At 44.2% G+C, this 18,808-nt stretch overlaps 1 protein-coding gene across 5 annotated transcripts in view; it reads left to right on the plus strand.

Annotated features, from left to right (window-relative positions):
• The first annotated feature begins 3,382 nt into the window (after positions 1-3,382).
• VPS53 (VPS53, GARP complex subunit) overlaps positions 3,383-18,808 on the plus strand; it is a 66,914-nt gene continuing 51,488 nt past the window's right edge. For all 5 annotated transcript variants that reach the window (XR_003254452.1, XM_026071451.1, XM_026071452.1 and 2 more), the window contains exons 1-3: positions 3,383-3,425; positions 4,531-4,580; positions 5,338-5,479. Coding sequence is in view for 1 of the 5 variants with exons in the window: in XM_026071453.1 (XP_025927238.1) it covers positions 5,457-5,479 (23 nt within the window). In the remaining 4 variants the exon portion in view is untranslated. The remainder of the gene's footprint in view (positions 3,426-4,530; positions 4,581-5,337; positions 5,480-18,808) is intronic.

An 18,808-nucleotide genomic window follows, 5' to 3' on the forward strand; every position in this document is an offset into this window, starting at 1 on the left:
CGTGCCCCGCGTCCCGGCCGCTCGCCGCGCCTCAGCGAGGGGCCCTCGCGGCCCGGGCGGGCACCGGCCCGCGGCTGAGCGTGTCCAGCTGCCGCTCTGCCGCTCGCAGCCGCGGAGCGCCGATCTGCGCGGTCTCTGGCAGGTGGCTGTTATTTTCAGGGCTGAGGCGCTTTTGCTAATTGATGGCTCCGCGTGTGGTGCGTGCGGCTGGCGTCACGAGGCCTGCGGCTTGCTGGAAGTCTGTATGGTCTAAATGTCTCCTTAGGCTGCAGTTTTATGGTCTATGTTACATTGCAGCCTGTGTCTTCCAATGTCCCTCAAAATCCTCAGCAGCACTTAGAGCCCAGCAGAAAAAAATCCTTGACCGCCATGGGCGTGATCATGTTTCCATTGAAGTCTATGACTGAACTTGCACCAACTTCAGCTAACCCTTCTGCCGGAAGGGCTCTTTCCTTTAGTAAAAAGCCTCTATGCAAAAACAGGAACCGTCTCTCAAAGTACCACGCAGATAAATCTCATTCTTTTGGGTGTTGGGGCTTGCAGATCGTTTTTCATGGCTGTCTTTAAAGCAATAGGACAGAGCATGATAGGTGGCACAGCATTTCAAGTGAGCACAGCATCAGAAGGTAAGGAAAGTAGCAGAATTTCTTTGTGTATTACAGATTTTGGAATTTCATTGTTTTAAAGAAGCAGGCACCCCACATATTCTGTCTTTATGTGGGAATGGACCATCTGGCAGTAAACTGTTGAGTCATTTTTACTGAAACTTTGAGAACTGCTGAATTAAATACAGGTTCTGAGGGAGAGCTAGAACTTACCCAGAACAATCATTTTCTGTATTTTATAGATCCTGTATGTTTGAAAGCCAGAGAGGACTGTTGTGATTTTTAGCATTAAACAGCCAAAGAAAGTCACCCAGTGACATTTTCATCAAGCGCAGAACTTCTCTTCAAGCTAAAACATCTCTTTTTTGAGAGATAGCCAGTTTTGACTTGCGGTTTTGAGCAATAGAGAATTCATCACATCCCTGGCTGAGTTGTTTTAGCAGGTAATAAGGCTGTAGGTAGCTATTCACATCTTGACTGAGAAGAGGCAGTTGAAGATGGCACTGCCTCCTGCTCTTCAATTCCTCGCTGGCATTCACCAACCAGTAGTCCTGTCACTACTGTGAACATTGCTTTGGGCAAAACCTCCCTCATTCTGGTAAAGTTAGCAGAACTCACTCAACTGACTCCTGCATGAAGCAGGATGGGGAGCACACACAGGCTGTTGACCCAGCAAAAACATGGAGTAGTCGTTTTGGCTGACTGCTTGGGACGAAGGCCTAGGAGTAGTAACATCTTTAGCTGGTTACAGCTGCCTACGGCATCAGCACCTGTCTTACAGTTTGAGAGCATAGTTCCTGACTAGCCTGTATCTTCCATCCCACCCCCTGCCTGAGTTGCTTTTAACACTTATGGGAATTTGGGATGAACTGAATCTGCTCCCACTGAACATTAACCCAGTAAAACATAAGTAGTTTTTGGTTGGAGCTGGTCCAGCCCTCCAGGCACTGTGTGAATGGCCAGGAGCTGTGGCCTCAGAGCAGGGCAAGCTGACTGTGATGCTGCATCTATGCTCTTAACATGGGCTAATGTCAGAGCATCTTCCTTACTCAAGCAAGACCTCATGCATGTTTAACTGCTTCCTGTTTCTCTTTGGCCACAGGAGTAACTCTGGAGAAAAGGCAAGCTCTCCAGGCTTGTCAAGGGAGGAATGGGAGAGGGAAAGTACAATGGGCTGCTGTACAACCTCCTTTCGATCTGGGTTTGGGGTTTTTTTGTGTAGTGCCGTGCTTGTGCTATGAAACTGTCAGTGTGCTGGTGACGTTACCAGACTCTGCTTGCTCATGGCCTTGTTGTTGCTTCAGTTGCTCAGTCTGTTGTGTCTGTATCTGCTCTTTAGCCATCCCAGCACAAGGGTCTTCTGCACCCTGGACGTCATGGTCATTTGTAACTGAAAACTTCATGGTACTGCATGGTGCTGTGACTCTCCTTAGAGAGACTGCAAACTCTCAGTGTTTGTAGTATTGTTTAGCTCCTTTTCTCCCTTCCTGGAGGAAGGGCAAGCACATCTGGCAGTCAGATGTTACTGAGAGGGGCTCAAAAAGGTTGAATTGAGGGGCTGACTTGGACTTTGATGGGACAAAAATCTGTCACAGCACAGCTGTTGTATTGTGTTCCGGTTGGGACAGCAGGACTCTGTCCCTTTGTCTCCGTCTTACTGTGTGATCTGTTCGCGATTCACTTGCTTGCCTCTTGCCTTAGTTTTCTTGACTCGCATGGGTGATTCTGGACCTGGCCAAGTGCCTGTGGAACTGTTTTAGTCTTGGGGTGAAAGCTGCTGAAGAGACCTGTTTCTAGAAGTTGCTTTCATTTAAAGGGCCTCACAAAGCTGCTGCTTTAACTCTGTAAAATGTAGATGCTGCGTGTGCCCAGTAACGTGGGGTTTCTTATGATGGTTTTGTGAAGGCTCGAAGTGGCCAGGGCGATACAGAGAGGTGATGCTGCAGTGTGACTGGGGGGAGCGTCTATGTGAAGTAGTCCTGGTATTGATCATGGAGGGCGGAATAGATGGCTGCATAAACAAGGAACAAATATGGTAGCAGAGTAGGTAGTGCAGCATATTTTAGTCTGTGGGGGCGAAGAGCGAAGCCTGATGGCCTCATTTGCATCATTTCAGCTACTCTGAGGACAGATGAAATCTGTTTACACCACAGCTGCTCTTTTCTCTTTCCCATGGGTGGGAAGAATCATTCAACAGATTTTGTTTCTCTCCCTCTTTCATGTGAAAGTGGCAAAACCCAAGTCTCCAGAGGACTTGTACAGTTGCTCTTAATTCATCATGTTTCCTACTACAAGGCCGTGAAAAGCAAATCCTCTGCCTCTCACCACAGGGCCTTGCAAAACCCAAGCAAAGATAAGGGCAAGGCTTCAGCAGGGGTTTTCATTTGCAGACAGCTACAAAAGCATCAGAATGGTTTGGGATGCATAATTAATGGCTTGTGTGTCTTGAGAATCCCTTGCACGGGACTGATTGTACTTGGGCTGTATCTGGAAGCATGCATGTATATTATCCCTGCATTTGCTCAAGGTGATATCTGCAGGAATTTTGATAGGTCAGAGACCACCAGAGAACGTAGCTCCTTTACTGCTGGGCAGAGGCCTGGCTGCCCTCTGCACAGACTCTTTAAAATGATGCTGTTAAACATGATCTGAAGTGAGTGCTGCAGCAATTAAAAGTAATGGATACTGTGTGAAGTTGATGTATTGTTGATTGTATTTTTTTTTCTTTCCCCTCTTTAGGTATTTCCCAGCCAAGATCCACTGGACAGAGCAGACTTCAATGCTGTGGAATATATTAATACTCTCTTTCCCACTGAGCAAGTAAGTAGCACTCATAGTACTGTCCTCTCCTCTGTGTGAGGGGTGAGCTGATGGTAAATGACAGAAGGCATGTTTAAACCTGTGCCCAAGCCTTTTCTTCAAAACAGCAGCACAAGTAGTAAGTCCATAGCAGTAATCGCTTCTTAAATTCACATTTAGTGAGATTCATTGTCATTATGCAGACTCTTTACGGCCAGAGTGTTTGCTGACTGGAAAGTCCTGTTTTGATCTGCAGAAGGAAATTACTTCTATATAAAGGTTTCTCTTGCAATTAATTTTGTAACTTGCTGTGACTCCTGAATGAATCATTGTTGTGGATTCAACATTGGTGAATCCTCAGGGGTTTCAGCCGAATAAGGCAAGTGTTGTATGTGAAATGCCCCTGGTCAGCTATGTTTTAACCCCGTTGTTTCTTTTGAGCTATAAAAAATGGGACTACCATGGGGTGGTATCCAACCACAGGTTTGTGAATCCCTAATCAACCCCACAGGCAGTTTTGGACTAAGCGATTGAGGAAGGGAGGTGTTTCTGCAGCTAAAGATTGGGTGCTGTGGGATAGCTCCTTCACAGGTTTTACTGTGTTTAAGACTTGCTGCAGCACTGGGTTCTGACTTTCAGCAGTTCCTATTCAGCTTGATGGTGGTGCTGATTTGTCTTTTTTTCCCTTTCTCGGGGGCAGCTATCTGCTCCCAGCTCCAGCAGCAGCTAGGCCTCCTCCACCCTGGTGGGGTGGGTGTCCAGGCTCTGCAGGAGGGTCTGTCTTGCCATTGCTCGCTGGAGGTCACAGTCACTATGGCATTTAGGGAGCAATTCCTGCTGGCTGAGGCAGAGCTCAGGCAGTGGAGGGGGAGAGGAGGGCTGCCCTCTGCTTGCTCAGGGCTGAGGGGGAACCAGGGAGCCTCCGGGACCAGCAGGGCTGCAGCCTGCACATTATGTGACCTGAAGAGCAGCTAAGATGCCCTGCAGTTCCTCTGTCAGTAAAGTAGAAGTCGTTGCTCTCCTCCTTGTGAAGTACCATACATGAGAACGTGTTAGGTATCACAGTTGATGTATACYGCAATAGAGTTTTTTGCCCTTTAACTTCTCTTTGTTTTTCATATTGTAGTCTTTGGCAAACATCGATGAAGTTGTGAACAAAATCAGATTGAAAATAAGGTAAATTTTTCCGTTTCATTGTTTCAGGTGGTGAGTAGTCTGGTTGTCACCAAGGCTACATAAATACAGTTTTTGTGCTGTAGCTAATCTGAAATAATTTGCTTGGAAGATGTGGATAGGTTTAAGCTCAAATCCAGTAGGCAAAGAGTGGGGAAGGGATGAAAATATCTCATTGTAAATTTTTATTTATTTAATTTTTTTGCTTTGCCCCTATTGTGTAATACGGTTCCTTCAGGGATCTTAGCTGGTGGGTTGTATAGCAGAGCTTTGAAAGGCAGTGAATTAAGAATCAACAAGTACCAAATCTTAGTACAGTTTGAAGGCTGAGAAAATTAAAAAAAAAATCCAGAATAAATCATCAGCAACCAGATTGCCTGCTTGTGAGGTCAAATTAGCAATTGTAAAAACTCTTTCATTACATATTTTTATGGTCATTCTTGGTACAATGAGTATAATGTAAAAGTGTGAGTGTACAGGAAATACTTATATTGTCTATGCAGTCTGGCATTGCCAACCTGAAAAGACTGAGTCAGTGCTGTAATATATGAAAAGAAGAAATGGAAATTGATGAAGAAAAGCTGAAGTTATTGGTTAACGGAAGAGAAATGCAAGAAGCCTTGATTAAATTAGGAAATAAGATTTTATTTTTGCAACAAGATTTTTAAATTACATAAGGTATTGATGTCCTGTAGAGAGGGAAATAAATGAAAATTTAGTGTTGGTAGCACCAGCTTTTTTTTTCATTTGGTTTTTTTAGCTCTCAAGATTCCTACAAACTGCTCGAGTCATGCATATAGAGAATGAGTTTGACATTATAGATTCTCTTCTCCAGGAGGCTGGATGACAACATTCGAACTGTAGTGAGAGGACAAACCAATGTGGGACAGGATGGCAGGCAGGTATGTGCATCTCATCCCGGTAAATGCCAGAGGTTCTCATCTTGTGCTGCTAAACTGGGGAAAGGCTCTGGCAGGCAGAAACCTGCTCTCTTTGTTACAGAGGTGTTTTTGCTGTCTCTTGCACTGATGACTTTGTGAGCTGCTCACTGAACAGCTGTTCTAACATGCTTTCTGATCACTCTGCAAAGGGAAGTGAATGAGAAATTGATTTAAAAATCAGAAGCAGAATCAGCAGGCTCACAGTTGCGCCACTGTGAAGCTAATTACAAATGAACAGGAATAAACAGATGCAAGCACATTTGCTATTGAGTAAGGATCAATAAAAGGATATTTAGCCTTTTAACTAGGTCACTTGTTTAAATATCCTCCGTCATTAGTGACTAAGCCTAATGACTGACTGCCCGTTCATCTTGCATGAATCATTCAGCAATCAGATTTTCATTTGTCTTTTGCGTGACAAATGTGTGTGCTCAGAGTACAGTATTGAGCATCATGGCCTGTTTGTGAACACTGAGCTTGGTCTATGTCTTATCTGATAGTGAGGCATCACCCAGTGCCACTGTTTCCCGCATCTGTTCTGTTTTAGACCAGAAACATTAATGTCTTGAGTTGTCAGTCTTGCTGCTTTCCTCAGTACCAACAGTGGTCTATCTTTCTAATACTAGATTTAACAACGGGTTGCTGGGAAGGGACAATCGTTCCCTTACCAGCAAGCCTGCCTGCATTTTTCCAGTTTTTGCTGCAGTAGCAATCAGAGTATATCTGCTCTTTCTTGGCCCCTGAAAGCCTCAATCTCACAATTTTTTTCATGCAAAATCTGTTGTGTTAAAAGAAGAATTTCTGTGCAATCTGGACATCAAATCTATGCAGGAAGTGGTGAAAAGAACTGCTCTGCACAGAGAACAGAAAAAGGACCGAGATCAAAACATTCATAGTTGGCTGACTTCCAACCTTATTTCTTCAGTTTTGTACTCCCAAAGATGTAGAGAGTTTACTTCACTGGAGGAGAATACACGGAGTCTGGGGCTAGAAATAAAAGGGTTTTTTTGTTTTTGTTTTTATTTTTTTCTAATCTTAATTCTGCCAAAGAGTCTGTGGCCTTGAGTGAATTATTTCACTTACCTATGCCTCAATATTGCTGTTAAAAATGTGGGTTGCTTACCTCTCCCAGCAGAACTAGTTCAGTGTTTGCATGGTTCACTGCGTACGGCTACTAAACTGGGGATGTGCTTGGGAGATGGTGTAAGGGAGGGCAGGTTGGCTACTCCTGCCTGGGAGTAGTGCTGCCTGTAATCACTGTGCAGGGATGAGAAGTCGGGTGGGGAGGCAGTTACTGAGATTGAGGTGGGAGTGGAAACTAGTGCAGTACTTGGAGGGGAGAGTTTGGATATGATTGGTGGTAGCAGGGAAAGCTGGTGCTCTTGTAGCCTTTTGGGCATGTACAAGGGTGACAGGTTCAGAGAAGAATGCAAAAAAAGAGGGAATGAGAAGAGCTGCGGGTGAGAATTGCCCCATGTTCCTTCAGGGCTTGCAGATCGGAGATGTGAACGTGGTGAGAGACGTAGAAGAAGCAGTGCTGCATTCGGCTGTGCATGCAGGATGACAAAAGTGCCCGTGTACTATGGAAATTTGGCAAGCTCTAGTTAGAGCTGTGCTTTCTCACTCTTTATTCCCTTTGAAGTTCTCCACAGCATGTGGAGACAGTTTTGGACAGTATCCTCCTCTGAAGTGCTGGAGAGGCAGATCTGTTTGTGCAGCCCTTCATTTAGTCTGGCTGTAAAGGAACCAATTAAAATTCTGTCCAAGTTAAATCCTTTAAACATGCATGTGTGTGGTGTCTGTGCAGGGCACCTTTCAAGTGGTCTGGAACTGCAGTTAGTCACAAGCATTCCTGTACTTAGTTGTAGATGCTCTTATTTTTTCCTCACTTTGCTGTGCAAGGTAGAAGTGCCCTTTAAAAAAGACTCCAAAGCCTGCAGATGCACAGACTGTGTGCTAGGGCCAGGCAGTCTCCCAGGAGCATAAGTTTTTTCCCACTTTCAGACTTCCTCAAATACTGAAATCATTCAGTTACTGAGAATGTTAGTTCCCTACTAAGAAAAGTTGTTTGTATTTGAAGTGCTGTGGACCTTTTGAGCGTTTCTGATCCAAGTCCACAATTTCACTCATACATGGATTTCATATTGAACTGCTGGAACAGGACTGTTAGTGGCAGGATTTAGGAAACTAGGCCTCAAAGTTTAAAGCAATAAAGGAGCGTCAGTAATTTCAGGCCTGAGATGTTAGCAGGTTGGAAGGGCTGGCAGCAGAACAGGTTGTCTTACAGCACCGGGGCATGCTTAAATAGCATTTCAGTTTGAGGTGACATTTTATATTTGGCTCTCAAGAATCCAGCAGAAAAACTTGGAAGAAACAATTGCTGTTCCTGTCATCCTCTGTGCTACTGTCTCTTAATTCATCCTGCGTGCTAGCTGGGGGGAGTGAGAGAGCCTTTAATCACATGACAGCCCTGTTGATATCAGATTGTGGGGATTAAAACCTTGATCTTTAGCACCAACCACCTGTTCTTGTGCTGAAGAGTGCCTTTGTTTCACCAGCATATGTTCACTGGAATCAAGGACACAGAAATGTTAAGTTTTTATAGCATGAGAGGCCTATCTTCCCCCACTTGGAAAGGAAGGATTTCATTTTCCAGTGTGTGGTAAGAATTAGTTACAAAATACCTGAAAGCAAGGTGCCCTTAAGAAAAGCAGATCCTCTGCTAGGAATGGAGTCTATGCTATTGTAAGGGTGTTTTTGATAACAGCAGTAAACTTGAACAGCAAAAGCAACACCGATCTTTCCCTACCTTTTCTGGTAGTAGTTTGTAATTTGAATGGTCCTGCGATAAAGTGGACTTTAGGGAAGGTTTTCCTTTAATTCGTACCTGGTTAATTCCTTGTTACCTTTTTCAGGCTTGTCTTTTCTGTTTCTCACGAGTGGCCCATCTGAGGAAGTGACAGCTGCTGTGTCCCTTTCATTTGTTCCCCTGATCTCTTTCCATGTTTTCCTCTCTCTGTTCTTAAAGCTTGGGCTGCCGCTGGCTGTCCTGAGCTGGGCCTGTCTGAAGGGGCTTTCCTTGCTCCGCAGGGTCTTGTTCTAATGGCTCTCTGCTGTGCTGGCAGGGTAGAGCTGAAGCTGCAACCTTTCTGTTGTGGGGGAGCACACATAGGTTCTCTTTTCGACTGTTTTTTTATCTTCATTAAATCTGTAGGAAATCAGTAGCTCCGAGACCCATACTTCCCTGTGAAATACTAGTGCAGCATACACGTGGATAGACAGTGTGATCCTGTGAACCTTGCCCTTAGGAAGCCCATACTGAAGAATGCATTTTATTGCATTTACCACAACTGCAAACCACTGCTGATTAATCAAGAAACAGTTGGCAACCAGCTCTTGTGATAGGTTTGAAACAAAGCTTTAAAACAGCCACAGCAAAAAGCTTAAACTTTAGATACCTTTCCCCATGTATAGTGGTTTCTTACCATATGAGATCTCTAGCCTGTAGTATGCATTACTCACAGCAGACTAGCTTTTAAAGAAGCCATTCCTGTTTTTTAACATATCTGCATCTCTCGACACACTGAGACCCAAGAAGAACTATGCGAGTCTGTCCTGAAAGTGTGCTTTGTAAATAAAAAGGGAATACGAACTCTGTTGCAGCCGCTTGAATTTCAGAGGGAGCTCAGGGTGCTAGGTAATTGTTGTAAGATTGGACCTAGAAGGAGTTTTCCAAAAGACTTCCTTCAGTCGCATCCTTTCCCAGCAACATACGATGCAAACTGGCTGCGTGGTATCAGAGCTAAAAGAGCCATTCTTGTCTGGAGAATAAATAATACATTTTTTATAAACATCCTTTCAGTCTTTCACTTCCCTCATAAAGAAACAGAAACCTTGGATGCAGTGGTAAATAAAAAAAGTCCTTGTTTAAATCAAAGCGAGCCAGGTGAGGGTCCCTGCTGAGCCCAGTTCTCTCGCTTGTACCCCATACCTCCTTCGGGTATGTTGGGTAGAGGCAGGGTTGTGGACCTGAGCGGTTGCTGTCTCTTCTGTCCTTGTGCATGAGACAGTAATGTGCGCTGTGGGGGGAGAAGCTGATTTGGGAGCCTCGGCCTTGTCTTTTCCATCTCCTGTCAGCTTTAATTGCTGAGCAGGAGAGTTGGGATCTGATGCAGGCTGCTGCTTCAAGTGCCACCCAGAGCGCTGGGGCCTGGGAGTTATCATCAGCTGATCTCTTTATGATAGTGTATTTGGCAAGTGAGGATACCAGGCAGGTTTCTGGAAGATGAACTAAGGCTATTTGACCTTTAACAGGTTTCTTTGCCTCTGAGGAAGGGGTTATTTAACAGGAGAGCCCAGCAAGGGGGGGTTCCCCTCGTGCTGAGGAGCGGTGCTTCAGTCGGCCTTCTTGAGAGCTGCACCTCCCACGGCTGGCCAGGAGAGGGGAGCCCAGCCTTGGTTTTGAGACAGGATAACATCCTCGTTTGCTGTTAATCGATGGTAAGGGAGTGCTGCAGGAGGAGGGATGTCCGAGTAGTGCTTCATGTTATTCTTCCAGTCAGAGCAACCTAAATCCCAGTCAGACCCAGGGTGAACTGTAGTTTACAGCTATGGCGATGCGCTCTCCGTGCTCCTTAAGGAAAAGGAGACCCAGGGCTTAGCAAGTTCCAAGTCCTAATTGCAGCTTAGCAGTAGCACTCCCTGCGGTCCATCTCCTGTCCGGGCTGCCTGATAGTGTTCACAGGTGTAATGTTGCGGTTCATGTGGGTCAAGACGATTGAGCAAGTCTTCTAGGTGAGCTGTGTGTATGAGAGGGTTGCAAGAGCAGCTTTTTGTAGTCCGTCTAACTTTTAAGCAGTTTCCCAAATAGTCTTGATCACATACACATGTACGTACGAAATAGTATTTAGTGGCTGAAAAAGCAGATTCTAAATCTAACTAACTCTTCTGGGGCCGTATTTATTTGATTGACTTTATTTTTAAACGGCTCTGAAGACTGGAATGCCCTCTTCTCCATAGAGCGAAACATTTCTCAGTTCAAAGCATCTGCCTTTTTGAAATTTTGCCCTAGAATTTCCTCCAAATGCAAAAGCCTTAAAATAGTCTGGCTCATTGGCTTCCCCTTCCTGGTGCGATATTTCTGTAAAGTGTGTAGACAATACTGTTAACTTCAGAAATTATCTCACTAATGATCCTTTTCTGGGAGGAAACAACAGTCGTGGGTGGAACATTCCACTGCAGGGTGTAACAAAACTTTCCTTGGGAGTCCCAGACTGGGGCTATTTCTGCTGCCTTGGGAGAGGCTGGGAATGCAGAAGCTGCTGCGGTTCGCTTGTAACGATATGTGGCTTGGGCTGCGCCTGCGTTTTCTGGGGAGCCAGCGCCCTCCCATTTTTCCTTCGTAAGGTTTTTCTCAGATCTGCTGCTGAACTGAAGTCTGGACTGACCTTGCTCTGAGCTGTAGTCCAGTTGTGGCATACTTTCCTCTCTGCCCTAGGGTGTAGTATAAAAAGTTCCCATAGATTTTTCCACCAAGCGTTTAAGGTACTCCGTGCATTTTTATTTGTCGCTCTTTAGTTCTGTTTATTGCCAAACCCTCTACATGGGCTGGCTATAATTTTTTTGACAGTTGTTGACGTGCCTTTGCTGTTTGTTTGGCTGAAGTTACTTCACCTATCAAGCCAAATGTCTTTGTAATAAAGTAGCCTCTGTATTTTCAGACTATTTTAACCCTTTGACTGTATATCTGCAACTTGGTTTATCATTTAGTATCTCCTAGTGTATTAGGGTCCTGGCTCATTTGGTGCTAAAAAAAAAAAAAAGTATTAACTAAAAAGAGGAAATGAATGTGTTCTGGACTGGGAGAGCCTTACACGTGTCTCATGGCTGAAGACACTAGTCTAATAACTTGGTTTGCTTTGTTTGGCTCCCACTTCTTTGCTTTGCTCCCTGAGAACAGTAATGTATTTTTTCTTAACTACAGGAGTGCAAGAAAAGAGGTGGCAGCTGCTGTGGTTAAAGAATACAAATATATTCTTGCTGCCCAGCCTCAACCCAGCGCAGCAGTAGAGAGTTTAATTAGCCATCCCGTACTTTGGTAACCATTGCTGTCCTTTCTCATTGCATATAAAAATAAACACGTCTCAGCTCTGCAGCTGCGGTGAGGCTCAGACGGCGTTCCCTGCCCTGCGTGTGTGCTGCAGTGTCTGGCAGTGCTTAAGCCTGTGGAAGGAGGAGGATGCGTCTGGCATAGAAAAATGCCCATGGGTTATTGGGTTTGACAAGGTCATAGATGGAAGGATGTGAAATACTTTCTCTCTCGGCTTTTTTTTCTTTCTTTTAATAGAGATCAGGAAACACTTTGTAGAATCAATATAGGGAGGAAGAAAGAGATGAAGATGGACGGTGAGCGGAGGAAGCGAGTGCTGCAGGTGCTGCCTGTGGCGGAGGGGACAGCGGCGGGGAACGCGGTACTCCCCTGCCGCCCGAGTGCCCCTCTTAGCTAGCGGTGTCCGGAGCTGCAGCGCAGGGCCCTGCTCTGCCCTCCCTCCTCCCAGCCTCGTCGAACGCTGCGGCTGGCGGGTAGTGTCACCAGAGCCGGCAGCGCCGCCTCTCCGCAGCTCCGCAAGTGCTGCATAACAGGTAGCGTCAGCCTGGCCGGCAGAGAGATGATTTTGTGCACCGTTTGCGTAAACATGCTTAAAAAGCAGCACTGTTGCTTCAGCCTCTTCTCCTACCTCCACCTGTTTGTGTGGAGACAGCTTCTTTGGCTACAGGTTATGTTTTAAGTTAAACTAAGGTAGTCAGTGCTTTCAGATCACCTACTATAGGTACTTGATTTTATTTTTGCATTTATTCAAATAAATGCTCTCTTCCAGACATCGAGTTGCACACTGCTTCCTTGGCTGCAGTGCATGAGCTAGGCATGTGTGGTTGGCATGGAGGAGCATCTACAGTACCCCGAATGCTGGGGCCTCAGCTCTGCTGCTGAGGTAGCATTGACTAAGTTTGTGTGAGCAGTAGGGCAAGGAAAATCGTGATAAGACTTGATCTCTTAATAACTAATTAAGCCTAAGGTCTGAAAAATATTTGGGGGCTTTTCTGTGCCACAATCCCTGATGTTGCAGGCACTGTCTCTTAATGATACTTTCCTACATGGCTAAACTTTATCTCCTGTTTTCTGATGAACAGATCATTATTCTGAAATATGAACAGACAAATGTTAGTTTTTACTTTGTGTTTTGAGGTGGAGAGGGGGTGGGGGTTAAATACTGTGTCTTCAGCTGTGTAATTGTATTTAAAAAAAAAAAAGAGGCCATGCCCTAGATTCTAGAAGATTTCAGTCCAGTGACTGGAGTCCCATAATATTCTTAAGCTTTTGTAGCCAATGAATAATAAACAGAAGTTGAGCTGCCAAAATAAATCCAAAGTGAGATTCATTTAGAGTCATTTCCCAAGTGAATTATGACAGTTGGATGATGTCCTTCCCATCTAAGAGACACAGGAAGCTTTTCCTAGCCTAATACATGTTTATTGAAAAGGGTTTCAGGTGAATGGCGTGCCAAGAAGAAATAGTGCTGTTTATTATCCTTTTGGCTACTGGCCATTAAAACTGGCCTCTGCAACTGTAGAAAGAGGTCAGGCATAACTTTTGCCATCTGCTGCAAAGCCCAGTTCAAGGCAGAAGCAAGTCTGAGCTTGACCTTCTCTTGTGCTTCTATATCAAAAGGCAATAAATGCACTAGGTCGCTGTCCTGTAGCCTCAGGCTGGAAAAGGGGTTGCATTTTGTGCTGGCAGAAGACATGCTTTATTTTTGATGGTGTTAAAGGCACTGCAAGTTGCAGAGTGAGACTGGGCTGCTCCACAGCCAGTGCTGTTTGTTTTTGTTGCCAGCAAATCAAGAAGCCCAACTTGAAAATAGAAATCTTGACAACAGACAGGAGTTTTTGTCATACTACGGATTTCTTTTTTTTGATCTCTCTCCTTTCTTTCTCTTTTTTTCGGTGTGTCCCATATGGTAACGTTTATTCCAGCTGTGTTGCTTCCATGCCTATGTCTGATGAACTGTCATCATTTCCATTTATAAATCCCTATTTGTAGGGTTCATGATATGGTTGCGCATTTTTTCCTCCCCATACTTGGCCTCTAGGGCCTTAACCTGCGCATGAATTCATCTTGCAAAATCTGAGAAGCAACAACTTGGCCAGTTGCTAAACTTACCCCCCACGTAATTCAAACGTGGCTCCCATATTGCAGATATGACTGAAATGCTGCCTGCAGTGTGCAAACTTGTCAACAGACAGACAGCCAGACTACAGGCTTCTTAGGCAAAAATTTAGTGCGTAGGGTTGCAGATCAAATGAAGCACGTGGCCATGTGCCGGAGCGGAGGGTGCGCGGAGGTGTGCGCCCGGCAAGGGTAGTTAGTTACTCGGCGCCCAGAGCAGAGGCACGGCAAGAAGAGACGTGCCGCTGCCGCAGGGGCGTGAAGCAAAGGGCTGCAGACAGCCTCACAGACAAACTCTGTTGGATTTGGCTGCAGTGATTTATCTTTAGCTGTAAAAACTTAAGAGTTTTCTATAAAATGAAATCAGACTGAGATTCAAAATCTGTTTCCAGCCTTTCCCAAACCGGAGGGACTCATTTGTATGAGGTTTTAGTGGCAGAAATTGTTAGGCTGGTCGCAGCGTACAAGGGTCTCTTTGAAATCTCTGCAGCTGAGGCTCCTTTGAGAGTTGGGGATGGGAACTTTATTTTTAGGCATGGTCTAGATTTTCATTGATCTGGGTTGTAAGTGTGGCAGCAAATGAAAGGAGCATTAACACCCTGTATCCAAGCATGGGGATAGATCCAGGAGCATTAAATTCTCAGCATCCTGACCACATCCCAATTTGTAACATTAAAAATACATTTGGATGCTGTGAATTTGGCAGATGTCAAGTGTCTATAAAATACTTAGTAGAGGACAGCTTTCTGATGTGGGTAATAACATCCAATAGAAATATATATTGGCTAGAATCAAATAAAACTAGCGTGTTTCTAGCACAACACCAGTAAGCATATGGAAACTATCAAGGTATTTTAACCGTTACTGGGGACAGAACAACGTTAATTCAGTAGTTCCCAAGCTCAGAGTTTCCCAAGCAAGCAAAATACCTCGGAAGGTTTGCTCTTTCCCCAGTTAAACGACATTTTGTAGTAACACACAGGCCTCTCTTAGTTCCTTTGTTTGCATATTTCCTAACATGTCAGCGTCTGTTTATGTGCACAGGGATGAATAAAGAGATATTTAGAAATCACACACCCACTAAGGGAATGTCATGGCCTCACTGGAAGGATGAGGCAGCAGGAGCTGTGCCTGAGGTGGGGAAGGGAAGGAGGATGCCGCGTCCCCCATTTGCTACGGCCATGGGGTTTTGGAGAGACACTGTAATGCCCCAAATTTTTCTTTGACTTGAATATTGTTGCTAATGCTGTTTTTGTTCTTGTTGATGTGAATCTGTGTGTTGCTGTAAGTGACTAGAACCCTGACTTTTAAAGGATGCATCACTTCAAAATCTAGTCAATTAAAAATTCATGTCACTTTTTCTGCTAGACTTGACCTCATCCCACCTCTTGCTTGGGGGTGTTTTCCTTCCGCCTGTTGCTGTGTGGAAGACCTCATGTAAACAGGTGCCAGAACTGATGATGTGCAGATTGACCTTAGAAATTGCTTGGGATAATGCCAAGTATATTCTTTAGGCAATTTTTTTTAAAGAAATTCCTGTTTTAACTCTACTCTTAAAGAAATTGTTTTGTACTGCAGCGTTGGATGGACTGTTTTCCTGTTGCATCTCAAGGTGGAGAAGGTTGAAGAGCTGTAGTTCATTAGTCTGCTGTGCTTTTCCCTCTCTGCTTTGAAGAATTTAATGAAAACTTGTGTAGCCCTGTCCAGCTTACCTTGGCTCYGGCTCTGAGCTACAGAGTTGGGTCCTCCAACTCCCATGCCTTAGCTCTCAATGGCCTACATTTAATCGCTGCTGTTTACGCAAGAGCGGGAGAGCTTCCGCTGTATAAATGCAAATTGCCTGAGAAATGGAGCTAGTTAAAAATCCGTCCTGTGCTTAAATTGGAAGATTCCCCTCTCCCCTCCAGAACTGGCTGAAGAAAGTCTGCTTTGAAGCCCTGCTCTTGCAGGCCCTGGGGCTGGGCAGTGCCGCGCGGAGGCACCTTCGCCTGCTTCCCTCGCGGCCGGAAGGTGTTCCTGAACCCGTGCTGGCACAGATCAGAAATACGCCACAACCAGAGAAGGGGACAGGTGATACGTAGCCAAAGCCTTTCTTGTACGAGTGCTCTGGCTAGATTCTCTTGCCCCGTTGCTGGTTCTGCCCTCTTTCCTAAATTTACTGTTGTCAGAGCAGCTAGGGTGCCCCAAGGACAAACACTAAAGGAGATGCTTCCGAGTAACAGTGGCTGTTCTTGAGACTTTGCCGATGGATACCCCTGCCTCTCTTGGGCAGCAGCGTCCTTTCGATGCTGTATTTCTCAGCTGGTGCCTGAAGTTCAGGGACCGCGGAGGTTGTATGAAGTTGTAATAAATAATGCTGATGGGTTAATTGTAGCTTGCAGGCTCAGTTGTTGATTAGAGTCATATGGTATTTTTCCAGTACATCGCAACCTTAATTTCAACATCCTTGTTTCACATAACCACAACAGATTATGTATCCAGTCTCTTTATTTATTAGTGGTCCTCTGCCCCTGAAATGACCTGCTATTTTAGGAAAGGAAATACAATAACTTAACATTTGTAAGCCCTTTGGGGTACCATACAGACACACGTTTCCCAGTTGCACTGATGAGGAAACCAGTGAATTAATAATGCAAGGTGAACCCTGTGTCAAGCCGCAGAAGATTAGCAGATATTGTTAACCACATAAATCAGTTACGTCAGATTAAGAGTAGTTCTGATTCTCATGATATTGTTTTGTTTTTAGAATTTCTGTCCAAAATAAATCCTCTATTAGTAAAAATAATAATAAAAAAAGCAATAAGAAAGTGCTTTTAAAACTCATGATTCACTGCCTTAAAGGGAGCAGTTATTGCGTGTAGAAGACTGAATTTACTGGAAAGAAAATGCACTCTTACCAAGTATAAAGGGTAGTCTCTCAATGCCTGCAATTTCCCGTTTCCTGTTTTACAGGAGAAAGGATAAGTGTTAGATAATGTAACAAGCTTCTGTGTTAGACCTTGAATAATTAGGCCTATATTCACATCTTAGATGTTGGTTTTTTATCCCTCAATAATGAACATCATTTATCAAATACAAGATGTTTTTATAAAAAAATAAGTTAGTGTTTCATTGATTGTGCTCTCTTTGCTTTACTCTGTCTTTGACGTGACCAGGATGGTGAACTTATTTTTTTCCATTATTGGTTATTTTAATTTCCTCCCTCTGCTTGCAGTACTTTACTTTCAAATGCTGCAGTTGGAATGTTACAGCCTAAAACTTTTATTTGGTTTCTTTAGAAAGAACCATAGGAATGTTTAATGGTAGGCTTTGTCCAACAAATAACGCTTTTGATTCGGTTCTGAGTTTTCCATCAGATTTATCTGACAGTGTTCTTCCGGCTAAAAGAATAATAAATTTTCATCCAGCATTAATTTTAGCAGATCATATGTATGTTTGAAAAAAATGTTTTCATCTCTAAATGTAAATTATATATATTAAAAAAATACCCAAGGACGTTAATAGAGCACATTAATGAATTAGTTTCTTCCAGCTCAAATAAGGAATATACAGGTTGGTGGGTTGTTTTTTTTTGTTTGTTTGTTTTTGTTTGTTTTTTTTTTTTTGAGAGTAGCTACTGAATTAGTTGAAGATTTATGTCTTAATGGCTAAGCAAATATTTGGAAGCAAGTTTTAAGAAATGAAACTAGTGTTTATGAGCAATTCTAGTTTACTCAAGTCCATTAAGTTTGCTGTTGAGTTTTCTGTGTGGGTTTTTTAACAGTTCTGGGAATGTATACCTTTCTCTAAGAGCTGCAATATAAAAGTTGAACAGAACAGCAGCTGCTGTTCCTGCCTATCCTCTCCTCTCCCCCAAATTACAGCCCTGTTATTTTTCAAAGCAGCAGGAGACCAGACCTCTTTAATTCATCATACGGGGGCAGAGCACTCGTCTCACTTGTGTGTTCCCACTGTCTGGGAGGAGGTAAAAGCAAGAAGTGTCAGGACCAGGGGACGACACCAGTTCACCTTATTTCTGGCAGTTTTAAGTATGCAAGAATACCATCCCATCTGAATTTGGTCAGGGTTCCCGTGACGGTTTTAGGTGTGGCGTCTGCCCGCTGCGGCGCGTGCTGCGTGTTCACCGCAGTGAGCAGTAGGAACTCGCTCTTCAGGTATAAATCAGTTTCCTCTAAAGAGTCCCCACTGATTTTTGTCACAATATTATTAAGTAGTACCTTGACCTGTTAAAGACGTAGATTGAATGTGGTTCCTTAACAGCGAACAAAAGAGAAACTGCTGTTATGTGGACAGGTAGAAAACCTCTTTGGGCCTGCTTTGGACCAGTCTCTGAGGATAAATTGTGGTGCAGGAACTTTGGAAAAGGCCCCTGTATTCAGGCAGAGGATATTTTATCTTATGAAGAAAATGGATAAGACAGTTTACCTTGGTGGATAGGGATTTTAAAGTAAAACCCTCCCGAAGAACCAAGATGGGAATCCTTGCTCACTGTGTTCTTTACTCAGATCTTGGTCTCTGAAGGCTATCGAGAACGAATGACCTTCTGAGTTGAATATTGATGTTTAAAGTAGGAACTCATGCTGTCTTTTTTGGAGAACAGGTTAGAGGTGCTACCACCCAAAAGAAAGGATTGTGATGGATGGCTGAAGGCCTCAGCATGCAGATTGGCGGTTGTGTCAGAAACGAGAGCTGCTGTGACTATTGTCTGAGCCTGTATTTGAAAAAAATGCTCTACATGGGAGAGGAGAGGGAGATCAGAGACCTGTTTAAGAAGGGTCAGCTGGTGCTGCGAATTTGGGAGTGATCCTACCGAGTGTTCTGTGTTGGTTTGTGTGCCGCCTGGCTTGTAGGATCTTCCCAGGCTTCCTATGACTGACTCTCCTTAGCGTATCTCCCAATAGTTTGTCCACATACATGTGATCCAAACAAATGTCTATTCCTGAAAGTTGGTTTGAGGTGATCCAAAGACTGAATGAGTTGTGTGAGATTGCCTCGGCTTTGGAGATGGAGGAGGCTAGTTGAATAATGTCTCCTTTTGGAGAAACTTCTTTTTTTGGAGGGGA

The sequence above is a fragment of the Apteryx rowi genome, unplaced genomic scaffold (genome assembly GCF_003343035.1).
Source record: "Apteryx rowi isolate R43461 unplaced genomic scaffold, aptRow1 scaffold_325, whole genome shotgun sequence".
In the NCBI taxonomy this organism is placed as follows: Eukaryota; Metazoa; Chordata; class Aves; order Apterygiformes; family Apterygidae; genus Apteryx; species Apteryx rowi.